We start from the raw sequence: 16,804 nt of genomic DNA on the forward strand, positions 1-16,804 counted from the left end.
AAAAAAAAAGAAATCACTTAAAATGCCACACAGTGTTTTACATGGTGATTGCCAAATTGAAAAAAAAGCCACAACTAGCTGTTTCATACAATGTGAATATTGTATGAAATATTGTATGAATATTGGGCACTTGGGTAAAATTTCCAGTGATAGCAACATACATAAGAAGCCAAATAGTGCTGTATCATGGACTTTAGCAGCACAGAGATGTGTGAGATAACCGAAAAAGAGATTATAGCAATGACAAAAATTGCTAAAGTCAGAAATGCATGTAAGTTTGAATAGAACCATTTTATGCTGGGTGCTGGTGGCTCACGCCTATAATCCTAGCTAGTTGGAAGGTTGGGTTCAGGAGGACTATGGTTCAAGGCTAGCCCAGACAAATAGTTTGTGATACCCCATTCTTCAAAGTAACCATGACAAAATGGACTAGAGATGTGACTCAAGCAGTCACACCTGCTTTGCAAGTGTGAAGCCCTGAATTCAAACCTCAGTCACACCAAAAAAAAAAAAACATCATTTCATGTGAGAGAGTGGGAAAGGCAATATTTTTAAATATTCTATTTGTTTACTTACTGTGTGATTTTATGTATTTGTAACCAATTGAATATTGTAAGTAGATAGTTAAGTAGTTCATCCCCATCCCATAAAAGAAATACATATATTTGATAATGTAGCAATAGAAACAACCCAAAGTGATAAATATTAAAAAATAATAAGCAGAAGATGAATGAGTTGTGGGACAATACCAAAGTGTTTATGTAATTGGAGTTCTGCAAAGGGGAAGAGGAATATCAAATATTAAAAATATTTGATAAAATAATGGCCATAATCTTTCTAAATTTGGTGAAAATTATAAACCCAAAGGTCCAAAAACTTCAACAAAGTCCAAGGAGGATAAACTTCTATATTGAAAAACCACATCAGTCCCTGAAAAACAGTGATAAAGAAGAAAACTTGAAAGCATCCAGAAAATAAAAAGATAGATTAGAAAGAAAAGCAGGAACATAAGAATTAATTTTCAACAGAAACTATGTAAGCAGAGACAATGGAAAGATATCTTTAAAATAGAACTCTTCACTAAGTGGTAAATATATTTTTAAAATGCAGACAAAATAAATTTTTCAGATAAACAAAAGCTGAGAGAATTATTGCCTCCAAATTTATACTACAAGAAATGTTATAGGAAGTCTTTTGGATAAAAGAAAAATGAATATTAATCCCTTATCAGATACTGAATCTGCAAATATGTTATCCCTTCATAAGATTGTCTTTTTGCTTTCTTGATAGCATTTTTTGATGCACAATTCTTAATTTTAAAGTTCAATATATTTGCTGTTTTCTTTTGGTACCTATGCTTTTGGTGTTACATTGATGAAGTCATTGTCAAATCCATTGTCGTGAAGACTTTCTCTAATCTTTTCTTCAGACTTTTGTAGTTTTAGCTCTAAAGTTTTTGGCATTTGATTAATTTTTATATATGTTTTAAGCTAATGGTCTAATTTCACTGTTTTGCATGCAGATAACTAGCATCATGTGTTAGTTACTTTTTATCACTGTGACAAAATACCTAAGAGAAACAAAGGGGGAAGGATTTATTTTGGCTCACAGTTTCAGAGGTTTCAGTCAATGGCCACTTGGCTCCATTGTCTTTAGGCCAGGTGAGGCAGTAACATCATGGTGGAGAGTATGTGGTATAGCAGAGAGGCTCACTTGATGGTGAACAGTATAAAGAGAGACAGACATGAAGAGGCTACGGACAAGACATAGCCTTCAAAGACATTCCCCCAGTGACCTATTACCTCTACCCAGGCCCCACCTCCTAATAGCCCATACAGTATAAATTTATTAATGGATTAATCACATTGATGTGTTTAGTGTCCTCATGATCCAATCACCACTCAGTAGTACCACCACTGGGGACCAAGCCTTCAACCTGTGAGCCTTTGAGGGACACTCAAATCCAACACACCATTTATTGGAAACTGTTCTTGTCCCTTTGAATGGTTTTGACATCCTTCTCAAAAATCAGTGACCACATATGTGAGAGTTTATTTCTGGGCTTTCTTCTGTTCTATTCCATTGAGTCAATTTTTTCTGTCCATATGCTACTACCATATTATTTTAATTACTGTAATTTTGTAGTAAGTTTCAAAGTCAGGAAGTCAGAGTCTGCCAACTTTATCTTTTTCAAGTTTATTTATTGTTTTGAATATTCAGGATCCTTTGTAATGTGAATATGAATTTGGGAATCAGATTTTTCATTTCTAACAAAAGGTTGTTGGTGTTTTGATAGGGACTGTATTGAATCTGTAGATTGCTTTGGAAGTATTGATACCTTAAAAATGCTAAGTTTTCCTATCTATGAGCCTGGGCTACCTTTTCACTTACACAGATATTCTTTAATTTCTTTCAGCAATGTGCTGTAAGTTTCTGTGCACAAGTCTTCCATCTTGGTTAGATTTATTCCTAAGTATTTAATTCTTTTAGGTGCTTTTGTAACTGGAATTGTTTTCCTCAGTTCCTTTTTGGATTGTTTACTATTGGTGCATGGGAATACAACTGACTTTTTTCTGATCTTTAACCCTGCTGAATTTTTAAAATAGCTCTTACAGATTTCTTGTGGATTCTTTGGGATTTTCTACATATAATATCATGCCATTAGTTATTAAAGATAGTTTTTGCCTCTTCCTTTCTAATTTGGGATTTTTTTTTTTTTACTTCTTGCTCTTATATAATAATTCTGGCTAGAACTTTCAGTACATTGTTGAAAAAGAGTAATGAAAGCAGGTATCTTTATTTTTTCCTGATTGTAGAGGGAAAGCTTTCAGTCTTTCACCATCAAGTATGATGTTAGGTGGGCTTTTCATAAATATGCTTTATTGTGTTGAGGAATTTTCTCTTTATTCCTAGTTTTCTGAGTTTTTTCATTATGAAAGGATGTTGGATTTTGCAAAATGTCTTTTCTGCATCTAGAAATTTTTCCTTCATTCTATTAATCTGCTGTACTACATTGATCGATTTTCTTATGTTGAGCCACCCTTGAAGGGATTAAGAGGTGAGTAAGTGGAACGCAAGATATTTTGAGGGTCTGGTATTTGATGTGTAAATGTTTATAAGTATTATATCTACTTGCTGTTTTTAATGCTTTATTAACATTCAATGTACTTTTTCTTTTGTAATGTTTTGGAGTTAAAGTCTATTCTGGCTGATATTAGTACAGTTGTTCCTCACTATTCATAGGAGATTCCTTCTAGGATATCCAAATATTTAGGATATTTTGGTACTTTTGTGGATACAAAAATCCATGGGTGCTCAAATTCCTTATATAAAACAGTATAGTATTTACATACAACCTATACACATATTCCTGCATGCTTTAAATCATTTCCAGATTACTTATATTTAATACAATGTAAATGATATGTAAATAATTATGTGTGTTAGACTTTTCAACTCAGTGACAATGACTTGAGAGAGAACAACTTAAAAGGAGGAAAGATTTATTTTCACTTATAGTTTCAGTCCAAGATGGATTAGATCCTTTGCTTTTGGCCCAAGGTATGGCAGAATATCATGGTGGTCTGAGGGTGTGGCAGAGTCTGCTCATTGTGGTCAGGAAGCAGAGGGAGAGAAAAAGGTACCAAGTAAGAATCTTTTTTTAAATTTAATTTAATTTTTAAATTTTGTTTTAGGATTGATTGTTTAGCACTCTATACCGATAATAATCAGTAGACAGAATTCAAAGGCTCACTTAAGAAGAATATTTTCTCTCCACTCACTATGAAGACTTCTTTTGGAACATTCTAAATAACTCATCTTCCCAACCTCAAAGGATTGTCTCAAATATACTAAAACAGGTGGTTAACAATCTTTTAAATATCATCTCTCATAATGCTCAAGTGCCCCAGAATCTGCATAATACAATGGTTTGCTCCTTACCTCTATCTTATCCCAAACTAACATAAGGAAAAATCCTAACAACTCTAAATTTATCAGAACCTTCTGAAGAGTCTTATGAAACACATCTCCAGACTGCTCCATTGGTCAAGGACAACCCTATGGAGATTAGCTCACCATTATATCCTTCGTGGTGCATTCCTGACATCAGAATGGATTCCTACAGACACCTCACACCAAAGCATCATAGCTCTGTGATATGGACTAAGGGCAAAGCATCTGCCTGAACCTGGTCAAAGCCAAGATGAAACTAGTCATCATAGCAGTGACTGGAAGGAGAAGGGGCCAAGTGGATTTATTTGGAGGCTGTGCACAAGACGAGCTAACTTGACATAGTGCTATGATCTGAATATGGTTTGTGACCCCAAATTTATATGTTGGAGACCTGGCCCCTGGAAGAACAATATTGAGGTGGTGGGGACATTAAGAGGTAATTAGGTTATGGGGCTCCATCTGCTAGGTATAGTTCCCACGAGAGAGGATTAGTTATCTTGTGAGAGGGTTCTTACAAAGCACGCATAGAACTCCCCTATTCTCTTGCATACACACTCCTATTGTATACACTCTCTTGTTCTTCTTTCTGGAGTGAGTTGAAGTTGGTCTTGGCATTCACCAGAAGTCAAGCAGATACAGCCACCCAATCTTGAATTTCCCAGCCTCCAGAACTGGATGTAATCTCAGGTATTCTGCTACAGCAACAAAAATGAGCTAAGACAAATAGTGAAAACCTATGATTAATGCAAATCAGAGAAAAGTGATGGTTGTCTATTTTAACATATTTCTACCAACCAAGAAACTTGAGTGGCAGAATTACTGCATACTAATCAAGCTGATTGTAGAGCTCTTAAACTATTATCATTTTTAGAATCCATTAGAACTGTTGGGTGCAGATATTATTAGTAACTAGTAAAATACAAATTAGTATTTCACTTTGTGATACAAATGGGAATTCACACTTAAGAAACTACTTTATCTGTAAATAAGACATCTCTCACCGGTCCCCAACCTTACTATTTCATCTCTGATTATTGGTACACAAGACAATATTTTGTGCTCTACACAGAGTGGCCATTTGCCCAAGTATGACCATCCAGGCTTACTTTGTCTGGAGCCTGGAAGCTAAAGACCTAGGTTGAACAGGGCACAGCCTCTGTGAACATTATTTTCTTCATCTATAAAATGAGAAAAATATTACTTGATTTACAGTAAAGTTTTGTGAGGAGTAATAATATGTAAAATAGCACAGTGCCTGGCATATGGCTACTTTAAGGTCTGAGATAAAATTAATTAGGAAAACTTTGAATAGTGATTAGATTGTGCCTTTCAGCATTTCTGTGACTTGGTGAGAACATTAAATTATTAGGATTATTTTTTGTAGTTACTTGGACAACTGAATGATGCAACCAGGGTCTTACAGTACATAACTGGCAGGGTCAGGTTCTAAGACTGCTATTGATTCCAAATCCCATGTTCTTTCTGATTCTCCACACCAATTCCTACTTTCCCTGAGAAACCTTTCCTGACATGCTGAGTTCTCTTTCTTAAGAGAAACAGTACGGTTCTTAATCTTCCTTCTAGTACTTGATTCAATAATGGCTTCCATTGTTATGTGTTACCTGACCCCCTCAAATAAATCAAGTTCCTTGAGTGTTCAAAACTAGATTGTTTTGGGTTTCAGTTCTGTTTGGCCATAACAGACATTTTAAGTGTGATAAAAGGCTATTGAAGAATTAAGAGCACGGGATGATTGTTCTTATTAAAAGGATCACTAGGTGATAAAGTGTTGAGAGTAGGAGGCAGGGAGGCCTGTAAGGCAGCTAGACAATGTAGACAGATGACAGGGGGCAGGGAAGGGAAATTAAAAGTTCTTTTTCTTGGCAGGATTTGGGGCAGCTGGTGAAGATGGTTTCATGGCTGATGAAGATGTGCAGACTTTGGCTTTAACTGTCTTGTCACCGGCATCTGGGGCATTCACATGTTCTGTGTCACTGTTAAGTGTGGCCACTACCTCCCCAATCTGCTGACATATGTTCCATTCTTCCATCTTCCTTCCTCCTTCCCTCAATCCCTTTCTTCTTTCCCTTCCTTCCTCTATTTTCTTTTTTTTGAGTGGTACTGGGGCTTGGGGTTTGCACTCAGTGCTTCATGTTTGAGAGGCAGGTGCTCTATCACTGAGCCATACCTCCAGCCTTCTTTGATTCAGTTATTTTGTTTTGTCAGCCTGGATCCAGAGCCTCCTATTTTACACTTCTTGCCATAACGGGTGTGTGCCACCACACCTTTTTTTCTTGGTTGAGATGGGCTGGCCTCAAACTGTGAGCCTTCTAATCTGAGTCTCCCAAATAGCTATGGTTATAGGTGTGAGCCTCCAGCACCCACCTGAGATACATTCTTAACTATGCTCAAGTTACCCACAACTCAGGTTAATACTTTCCTGCCTGTTTCTCTAACTCATCTCTATACCCCTTGATCCATCTCTTTTGGCACAATAGCTTCCATTCGTTTCTGCCAATACACCAAGCTCATTTCTGTAGAATGATCTTCACACTTGTATTTCTCCTGAGAGCAAAGTTCTTTTGTTCACATTTTATATATTTCATATTCTATTCATGTTTCTCAACTCTCAAATATCACTTTCTTAGAATCTTTTGATGATTCTCTTTAAAACTGTACCTCAAAGACATTCTCTTTGATTTCACCTCATTTATTCCATACTTTTTATAAAGTGAAATTACTGTTATTTTTATCCTGATCCTTAAATGTTTTATTATCTATCACAAATAGTCTACAGAAAACTAGTCCTCACTGTTCTCTGTCGAGCAACAAGCCACAGGGCAGTGCTTAGTATACTGTATATGGGCAACACATGGAATGAGATAAAGAATTAATGAACAATTTGTCCTTTCTAAGACTAGGGAACTTCCCTTAAGACCTCCTATAACCTATCATGGATATTTGTGCTCAAATCTCCATTTCTGATAAACATAATGTCCCAATAATTTAATAAATATTTCTCACTTTCACCTGATTTTCAGGTAACCCTTGGATTCTCATGGCCTGCTTACACATTAGACGGACCCTCTTCGGTCTAATGGTGTCTGATGATGGGATAAATTAATCATTTGTATTCAATAAAATGATGCAGGACAAGTATATCGTGTCCTGGAAATTATGCCTTGAGGTATGAAGTGACTCTTCTTGTGTCTTGTGTTTGTTAGTCAAATCTCTTGTCAATTAGAGGTTATGAACTTGACCAGAGCATTTTTCATTTATCCTTTCACGTTGCCATGGCATTAGCATGCCTTGTGTTTTAAATGCCCCACATTTTACAGTGAGATCTGTATTCCTGTTGTGCAATGGTGACAATTTTGGTTTGTTCCAAAAAAGTATACATTCCATTATGTTGCATACTTAGTTCTTTTCAGAAAAAAGAGGGAGGTCTAATAATTTTTCACAGAGGGTTAGTAAACTGTTCATTACTTGATACTAAATGAAAAGCAATTTTTGTCTTTCCCGAAGCCAGTGTTTTGTTTTTTTCCCCCAGTACTGAGGTTTGAATTCATGACCTTGAGCTTGCCCCCAGCCCTTTTGATCAACAGGTGTACTTGTTACTCCTGTTAAGTGTTTTGTGAGACAGCAAAGCAGGCATAGGGGATAGAGGACACTGGTGGCCATTTGGAAGAGTGGAAATGGAAAACCTCTCTCAGAGACAAGATTTGAGGAGACACAAAGGAAGTAAGAGTAAGCCTAGACCTTTGTGGAGAGAGTATCTGAGGCAGTCACAGACAGAACAGCGAGTGTAAAAGCCTGAGACAAGAAACACTTGACAGGCCCCAGGAGCAGCAGGGAGCTGTGTCAACTGGAGTAAAGCAGATGGAGAGCAGAGTAACAGAAGACAGAATCCAAAAAGAGGCCACGACCTACAAAAACTTGTTGGACACAGTAAGGATCTAGCCTTTATTGAGACCTGGTGGAAGGATGTGAGCAGACTGACTTGACCTCAGTGTTAAGTCTCATGCAGGCGCTGGGTTAAGATCTTGGGAAGTGAGGACAGATGTTTACTGGAGCATCTCCTAGTTAGCCATGGGATCACAAGAGGAAGCCATCATATCCTTTGGTGTGCTGTGCTGCTAAATGTTCAGTAGGTTGGGTATATTCAATGTATTGTCCACTTACGTTATTTTCAACTTAACGATGGGTCAGTCTATCCTGTCACAACTCTATTGTACATTGAGAAGCATCTGTGTCCACACTGATCTTTCTTTACCACCTTTACTGCCCCCCACTCTGTGCCCAGCCAGTCACCCCTTTCCTAGACTATACTCAGTGTCTTGAGTGGATTGTACTGTGTATCAGGGAAAGATTCAAATTTGAAATTCCAAATACAGTTTCTATTGAATGTTATGGCTTTGACAGGACCATATCAAACCATTTCAAGTCAGGACTATCTTGTTATTTTAAAGGGAGAGCAGACAGTGTTTGCATTTGGAATGGATATAGAGTGGCTAAGAGATGAGAACCTTTGGAAGGGCAGGCACCACACAGACACAGTTAAGTCCGGAGGAAGAGGAGGGTAGCACAGCCAGTCTGGGTGTGGATGAACTCAGTATAGATAACAAGTAGTAATGAGTTAGACAGGACAGGCAGGTCTAAACTGGAAGTCTGGGAATTACCAGCCTATCAGTCATAAGCCTAGATATGGAACAAATGGGCATAGAGAAGCAAAATCTGAGATGGAACAGGATCCTTGCTCTCAGAGAACTTCCATTCTACTAAGAAGAAACAGAAGGCAGGAAAATAGATGTCATCTGTCAAGTGCTATGCAGAATAAATAAAGCTGGGGAATGAGACAGAGAATACTTGCAGGCATGTGTGAGTCATAGATGCAATTAAATATGAAGAAAGTAGGATGGATATATAAATTTGATCATCACTACAATGGTAACATAACAAGGTTGGATAGGATCAGGGAGTGGATGTGAATAGAAACAAGGAAATCAGAACTGAACCCTTGGGTATCCTGACATTTAGTGTGGAATTTGTTGTAGGTTCTGTTTTTAGAAATTCAAGTAGGAAGAGGGGATGTGTTGCCAGCAGAGAAGTCATCTCTCTGAGCCATTTAAGTGCTGTTTGCCTAATCTTTCATCCAGCTTGGAGGTAAGTAGTCTTCGACATGTTTTTCTTAACATACATTCTTGCAAACTGAGGGAGCTTGTTAAAAACTTTTTGAGTCACATTTCTCTGTTCCATCCTGACACTACTGAATCAACCTCTGGGACTAGGTCCTGGAGGGTGAGTGGGAACACATCAAATGACTCTCATATCCACCGAGCCTGGAAACCACTGCAGTAAGGCAGGGAGAACATGAGAACACAATTAAAGTCAGTTTTACCCCTTACCATGCCTGCAGGGGTAAGACTGACAAAAGTTGAACTGCAGAGGGCATTGATTCAATTTTGTGGTTTCAGGAAGCACCTGAGGGCTAAGGAGGGATATCCATCATCAGATCTATGAAGCAAGTGACTGAACTGGGGTGGGAAGACATGAAATGGAAACATGAAATTCAGCTCCAAAAAATTATCCTTACTGTCAGGGTCAAGCCTATCAACACAGTCCCCCGTTCTTCAAATGTTTTTATATAAATAAGCTGAAATTGAGAGAACGTGTTAGTCTTTTAGATTTTTCTGTATTTTATGCTAAAGGAGGAGGAAAAAAGAATTATATGGAGAAAAAGTCCAATCCTTCGCAACATAACACCGAATAGGTTAGGCATTATTCCAAAGAGCGAAGGTTGGTCAAATCTTTGAATTAGTGAGGTGCCTGTACTTCACATTTTACATTACAGCAATAAATGTAACATATAAGACTAAGTCATTACTCCATTACACAGGTAGAAGATAATATTATTAATGAAAACAACTGAAGAGATTTATTCAGAGGTCAGATGTTAAGACACTTTAATAAATGAAAACAAAAAAGCTCTGTGTAATAAAAACACAACTGACTCCATATTTTGATTTATGAAAAATAAATTTATTACATAACACCTTGTTTTTAACAATGTTCAATTTTTTTATTCAGAATACTTGTGTCATTCATGTAAAATAGTTTGATACAGTACATTGTATGTTAATAGGTTTTTTTTTTTTTCCTCAAAAATTCTAAGGCTCACCTACTCCTTTCTCCTTTGCTGAAGTAAGGGCACCCTAAACAACGTGCGAACAAGTTTTAAAAGAAAACTAACTGAACAAAATTTTTATAGCACTACACCAACCAGCTTTAAAATCAGGACAAAATATCTGAATTGGATGCCGCACCTTTTAAAGGAAGTTATCATTCATGCTTTTTTCATCTTAAAGCATGCTCACAAATCAGCAACACCAACAGGAAAAATAAAACACTGTCTATGACAATCATTTTAGTTTGTTTGCTGAACCAAACAGGTTTATATCAATGACAACATATTTAATTACTATCAAATAGCAGCTTTAATACCAGTCAAGTCATAGATTGAAAATAAAGATAAACTTGTAAGTTGGAAATTAATCTTTGGGAGTTTTGAAACCTTTCTGGAGAAACTATGTGGCTTTCTGTACTTTCAAAAAAATCCAAGCAAGATTCTTCGTCAAAAAAACATGGATTAATGTAGAAAATGAATCAACCCATTGATAAGACACTAAAAAGAAAGGTGTACTAAAATAATCTTATTTTGAATCTTGGTTACTTTTTGAGTTAACTAATAAGCTATATGTTTCAAGTACCAGTTAAACTTTGTGTCTGTGTGAACTATTGGTCAGATAATGCTGTTACACTGAAAGAAGTCACCACATACAACACAAATGCTTGCCCCTAGCACATTTCACAGCTTCAACTGCTACAGACTGTACTGAAAAAAATGCATTGGTCAGTCTGAACCATGTCAAGTAAACTATGGAAGTAGCAAATCCACAACACAAACTGTGCTAGCACTTTCTTTTCAAGTCTATCTCCAAAACAGGTACAACTTGGAAGCCACTACCCCAATCTGTGAAAAGTGGTGGAACTTGGCTATTGGACATTTTGAAGATGTGGTTGTACAGTACATTCTCACGGCCCATACCAGGTTCCCGCAGAGAGCTGCACACTTAGCCCTGCAGCATTAGCAACAGTGCATTGACAAGATTCTGATGCAGCTCAGTACCGATGTGTCTGATGTGAGTACTGTGGAGGCTGCTGGGAGGTAGCTGAGTATCCCATGCTGCTTTGGGGCTGTGATGTGCTTGGTCCAGGGTTGGGATAGGCAGCATGTGGATTGGAACGCTGGAAAGAGACGAGGGAGAAATGTGACTCAGGTACAAAGAGTACAGAGGTCCCAAGCCAGCAAGGCTGTGGTGGGACTTTTTTCTTTCAAAGAAGTACTTTGTGCTAGGTACCAGCTTTAGAATAAAAACATCAAAACAAGACAATACCACCCAATTCTTTTAATATCAGCTTTTTAAAGGAGAGTTAAAAGTACTGCATAAAAAATACACTATACAAGTAATTCTATTCTGCAGCAGTAACACATTTTTTTATGCTGCTTTGCATTTACTTGGTAAATAACAATTAATCTGAGAGGCTTACAACTGAGTTTAATGATGTATTCACTAAGAAATTCAAAGTTCATTTACATACTCATTCTTCAATAGACCCTCCCTAGCACACACATCTGAGTAAAGAATGAAATTGAATTTGACACAACAAAAAGTACCAGAATCAATTTCTTTAGCATTAAAATATTTTTAATGCCCTTTAAATTACTGAATTTTTTTAAAAGTTTACATAGAAAAGTAAAAAGGAAATTGCTGAAATATAAAGTAAGTGGTGTTTTCATCTAAAAATGGCACAAAGGGAAAGAACAGTGATATGGAGTGCTCCAGTTTTGCTGTTATGATTTTCCTTCTTGTATGCTTCTCTCTCACAGTATTAATGTCAAGACAAACACTGTAACATGTTAGCAACAATTTATTTAATCAATGCATATTTAATCATAATTTTAAATTCTGCCAATCTTAGCAAAAGTAGCATTTTAGAAAGAGCAAATATGAAATTACAATCAGAAATAGTATTTTTGAAATCACCCCCCAAAATCAACACCAGCACTAATACACACGAAGCAGTACAACACCATTTCCTGGTTGCAAAACAATGGATAGAGTGTGACTCTGCTTCACTCCACAGATTCTGTCACCTTAATCTGAAAGTGTGCTCATGAGCCAAGAGAGGCGAACTCTTCCCTTGTGGGAGGGATGGGGAGAAGCTGCTAGAATAAGCCCACAGATTTGTGTCCCAAAGTTTCTTTTTTTAGCTAAGTAGACTTAGCTGACTTCATGTAGACAAAGATGTCCACGTGTGGTGAAGTGGACTTCTCCTTTAACACAAAGAGCTAATACCTAATTCCAGACATGCAACAGCAGTAGATACAGAACCTTACAGTTTCAAGATCTGTTTCTCTCTTGAGGGTAAATAACACTAATTGGTCAGGTTTTTAGTATCCTCTCACCTGAAACCCAGTTAAGAGATGATGAGAATGAGCAGAAGAGAAAGGGAGGTGGTACACAATTTTCAAATCAAGTCTTTCCATAAAGGAACTGACATGGGCAGGCCAGGGAACAGCCTCTGTGGTCAGATCGTAATCTGAGTCCTAGACTTACCACTGGCTCACTAGATGATTCTGCAGAAGTTATTTAACCTCTGTAAGCCTAAATTTCCTGAGTGGCAATAACGAACAATGATCAAAGGAAATCATGTATGTTTCATTCTTGGCATAATAACTGGCAAAGAGTAAGTATCAATAAACTATTGTTACAGCATCACCAGCACAACCACCACTTAAGAAGTGTTTACTGTATACCACGAATACAACTAAGAATTTTAATTATGATGATAATAAAAATAAAAAATAAGCTGAGCACTGGTGGCTCACACCTGTAATCCTATCTACTTGGGAGGTTGAGATCAGGAGGATCGAGGTTTCACACCAGCCCTGGCAAATAGTTTACAAGACTCCTGTATCCAAAATAACCACAGCAAAATTGACTGGAAGTGTGGCTCAAGTGGTAAAGCCCCTGCTTTGCAAGTGCAAAACCCTGAGTGCAAACCTCAGTCATGCCCCAAAAAAGGGTATCATGACAGGTAGTCATTGTGCCTTAGCATACATCAGTCCATTTAATCCTCACTCCAACCTTATACTGATGTATCACTAGTCTACAAATATGGACACAGAGAACATCTAGTTCACTTATTCAAGGTTACAAAGAAGCAAATGACAAGCCTAGGATGTAAAAATCTATGCTCTTAACTACTATGGCATATTAAAAAATAATAGAAACTATTTATGAAGCTCCTACTATAAGCTAAGTGGTAAGATAAAACATGTCTGAAGCTGACAATCATGCCAAGTTTTTCAGCTCCACTCCAGGTTTTATAAGTCTCATTTTATAGATTAAAAAAACTAAAGCCAAATGTTCTATTGCTTGTCTCAGTTAATAAGTGGTATAACTTACTAAGTTGACCTGGTTCAGAAATCTCACACTTCCTACTATAAAACTGCAAGTGCTTTTCCATGCCCATAACATCCCATGTCAATGTACTTCCCCATGTACATTAGAGGTCAGTTGTTTCTCAATTATATCTCATTTTCCAATGGTCATGAGCTCCTCTGAAAACACCAACATGGCAGATCAATACAAAACAAGCTTGAAATACCTGATAGTCTGAGGTCATGATCAGTCCACCTGAGGTAGTGGTAGGGGGAACAACTCTCACTTTTTTCAATGGGGGTCCCTGTGCATGGCTGCTGTCTTGGTTCCCTGGGTGGCCAGTTCCATTAGTGTGGTTGTTGCCCTGCTGCTGCTGCTGGTTCTTCTCAATTGGTTAAAAGGAAAAATAAAGTTCAACTCAGAAGGAGAACAAACTCTACCCATACCAGAAATGTCACAGAGATAGTCATGAACAAGAGACACTGTCATCTGTACTTTAATACTTACTTTTTCTCCTTTGTCATCAGGTTCTTCTTCTGTTAAAAATTCTCGTTTAGGGTAAGGGATTTGACAACCGGCAAAAACACTGATCACAAGAAAAAAGAAAAATGATTTCTGAAATACTAATAGTGATATTTCAAATGCTTTAGTTAGTGGTTTTCATTTTAATCTTCCAAGAAGATTAAAATTAAAATTGAAGGTGCAAATATAAGCACCTTTAATGCAAGTGTGACTGAGCCAGTCTTTTCTTTTAACCAACATTATAGTAGGCCATTTGAAGTCTTTTCCTTGTAGTAAGAATAATCAGCAATGATCTAATATGACTCATCCGAGCATTACTCTTTTATCATAACAAGCAAAATATAGGTGACAGCCGAAAAGTGTGTCACTGTTTAAAGACAATTTTTGTTTTACCCGCTCCTTCTACATTTAAAACAAAGATAGTAAAGAGAATATAAATTTATTTGGGAATGGCATTTTGGAATACAAAACTGCAACTGTAGTCAGTGAGCAATCTCAGTGAGACTGAGTCACAATTAACTGGCACTGAATAACTGGATTACTGCTGAAACAAATGCCATCATCATTTCACAAGGCAAGAGATGAACAGGAATGCTTCTTCGCTTAGACCCTAAATGACTTCAAATCAGTGGAGCTCAATTTTTGCTTGTCATAGGATTTCTCTGGGTTGCCATCAAGGAGAAATGGCAATTTAAGAGTGACAACTAAGATGAATGTTAAAAAAATGTCATTATGCTGGTGAGTTAATAAACTGATCACTTACTCTGATGTAGGAAGTGGGTCTTCTAAGAAATAGGGATCCTGCATAGCCTGTTCTGAGGTAATTCGCTTTATTGGGTCCATGGTGAGCAACTTCTGAAGCTGAAACCATAAATCATAAAAACATTACTTCATTGCTTTTCACATCTTTGTTTCGAAACTAATGATCTTCCCCCTTCATTAGCTAAATTGCTTTATTCAATTTAGAGAAAGGCAAAATTCCTTGTATTTTCTACTTTCTTTTCTCTTAAGAGGAAAAACCATTGTAACACAAATGATACACTAGCCATATACAGCCACTTACATTTAGATCCAAATTATGTAAAACTGAATTAAATTTTAAAACTGGTCTTTTAAAAGACCAGTTTCCCAGTTATACCATGTACAGTTCAAGAGTTCAAGAGCCACATGTGTCTTGTGGCAACATTACTGGACAGTGCAAATCATCACAGAAAGTTCTAGTGCATGGTGCTCTATTAGTCTAAACAAGTGGCAATACACAACTTGTAAAGTAGACTGCTTGATTCAAATCTGGACTCAATATTAGTTGAGTGATTCTGGGGAAGATATTTAACCTCTGTGCAACCTTATTTGTCAAATGGAGGATAAAAACGGTACCTATTATCACAGGTTAGTTTTTAAGATTAAGTAAATTAATATATGGAAAGCAATTACAATGATGCCTGACAAAGAAAGATGTAAAGAGTTTTATACTCTATGAGCTAGAATGTTTGATTCTAGTATGTGATATAAGAGATCATCTGAACTATGGTCTTCTGTTTATACCATTTGATCTAATGAAGTGTTCTCAGATGTCAGTGTGCAAGAATCACCTGGAGAACTTCTTTATAAGCAGGTAGGTGGGCCCTGCTCCTAGAGCTTGTGATTAGTAGATCTAGGCAGGTGCTTAACACCAGTTCCTAGCTGATGCCCATGCCGCTGGACTGGGACCTCACTTTGAAAACCAATGCACTAATAGACACATTGAGACTTAATGAGAAATAATATATTTCAGAAGAGAAAAGGATATAAAATATTTTAAAAATGTAGATAAAATGTTGGTGCAGTGAGAGTCACATTTAACTTTAATGATCTAGTATTTCAGTGGGAGTGCAATTTTATTTTCACAGTTGAAAAGAAAATCTTGGTTTGCTATTTAAAATACCCACACAGTTTATAGGCTTCTTTTTTAAGAGTATAACATTGTTTTTTTTTTATTAGCATATTATAGTTGTACCAGGGGTATACTGTAACATTTACAAAACTAACGTGTCTTAGATTCACCCCTCCAGCTTTCTCCTTTATTACTCCTTCACCCCTTCTTACAACACTTTCATTGCTTTCCATTTTCATACATGAATACCTAACACTTCCACCATATTTGTCTTCCTTCACCCTTTCCTTATGTCCTCCCCCTTCCTACTGGCACCAACCTTCAGACAGGACCTGTTTTACCTTCCTGTCCTTCATTTGTCAAAAAAGACATTTTTGTTTATATTGGTTATATAGGGAGTTTCCCAAACAGTTTTAATGACATTAAAATTGAGCTTTTGGATGGCAGCAATAAGATTATTGAGATTACCAGCAATAATGTCAAGTCACCATGGTAAAAACAAACAGGGCTGGGAGTTTACTTCAGTGGTAGAGTGACTGCCTAACATGCATGTGGCCTTGAGTTTGCAAAACAAAACAAAATCAAGAACTAAGTTATAAGGAAAGCGTACCCCTTGAGTTTCAGCGGTAATGCTAGTAAGTGTCACCTCAGACTATAAGGAATGGAAGGGAATTGGGAGGAAGTATGAATCATTCCCCTAAAATCCTGACTTCTAGTTTACCATTATTTTGTTAGAATAAGCAAGTACATAATTTCTCAGCATTTAACTTATCCTTCCAATTTGGGTCCTGTTTTAAGTACATTAGAATTTGAACACTACATTACATGGTAACATGATGGGTTAAGCATGCCTTTTTATGGTGTTGGTAAATTAGGAAATATCTGATACAATAGCAAGAGAAGGATATAGAAACAGAAATGGCAGAGAGAGATGAAAAAGCAAATACAG

At 36.9% G+C, this 16,804-nt stretch overlaps 1 protein-coding gene across 6 annotated transcripts in view; it reads right to left on the reverse strand.

The window, feature by feature from the left end:
- Positions 1 to 9,971: 9,971 nt before the first annotated feature.
- The window catches only part of Cdk8 (cyclin dependent kinase 8), a 121,208-nt gene continuing 114,375 nt past the window's right edge, over positions 9,972 to 16,804 (reverse strand). For 5 of the 6 annotated variants that reach the window (XM_074043652.1, XM_020156136.2, XM_074043653.1 and 2 more), the window contains 4 exons: positions 14,746 to 14,843; positions 13,968 to 14,046; positions 13,687 to 13,845; positions 9,972 to 11,259 (listed from right to left, as the gene is read on the reverse strand). In XM_074043652.1, coding sequence (XP_073899753.1) covers positions 11,134 to 11,259; positions 13,687 to 13,845; positions 13,968 to 14,046; positions 14,746 to 14,843 — 462 coding nt within the window. In that variant the 3' untranslated portion in view covers positions 9,972 to 11,133. The remainder of the gene's footprint in view (positions 11,260 to 13,686; positions 13,846 to 13,967; positions 14,047 to 14,745; positions 14,844 to 16,804) is intronic. The other variant, XM_020156146.2, reaches the window with a different exon arrangement.

Source organism: Castor canadensis, chromosome 10 (assembly GCF_047511655.1).
Source record: "Castor canadensis chromosome 10, mCasCan1.hap1v2, whole genome shotgun sequence".
NCBI lineage: Eukaryota > Metazoa > Chordata > Mammalia > Rodentia > Castoridae > Castor > Castor canadensis.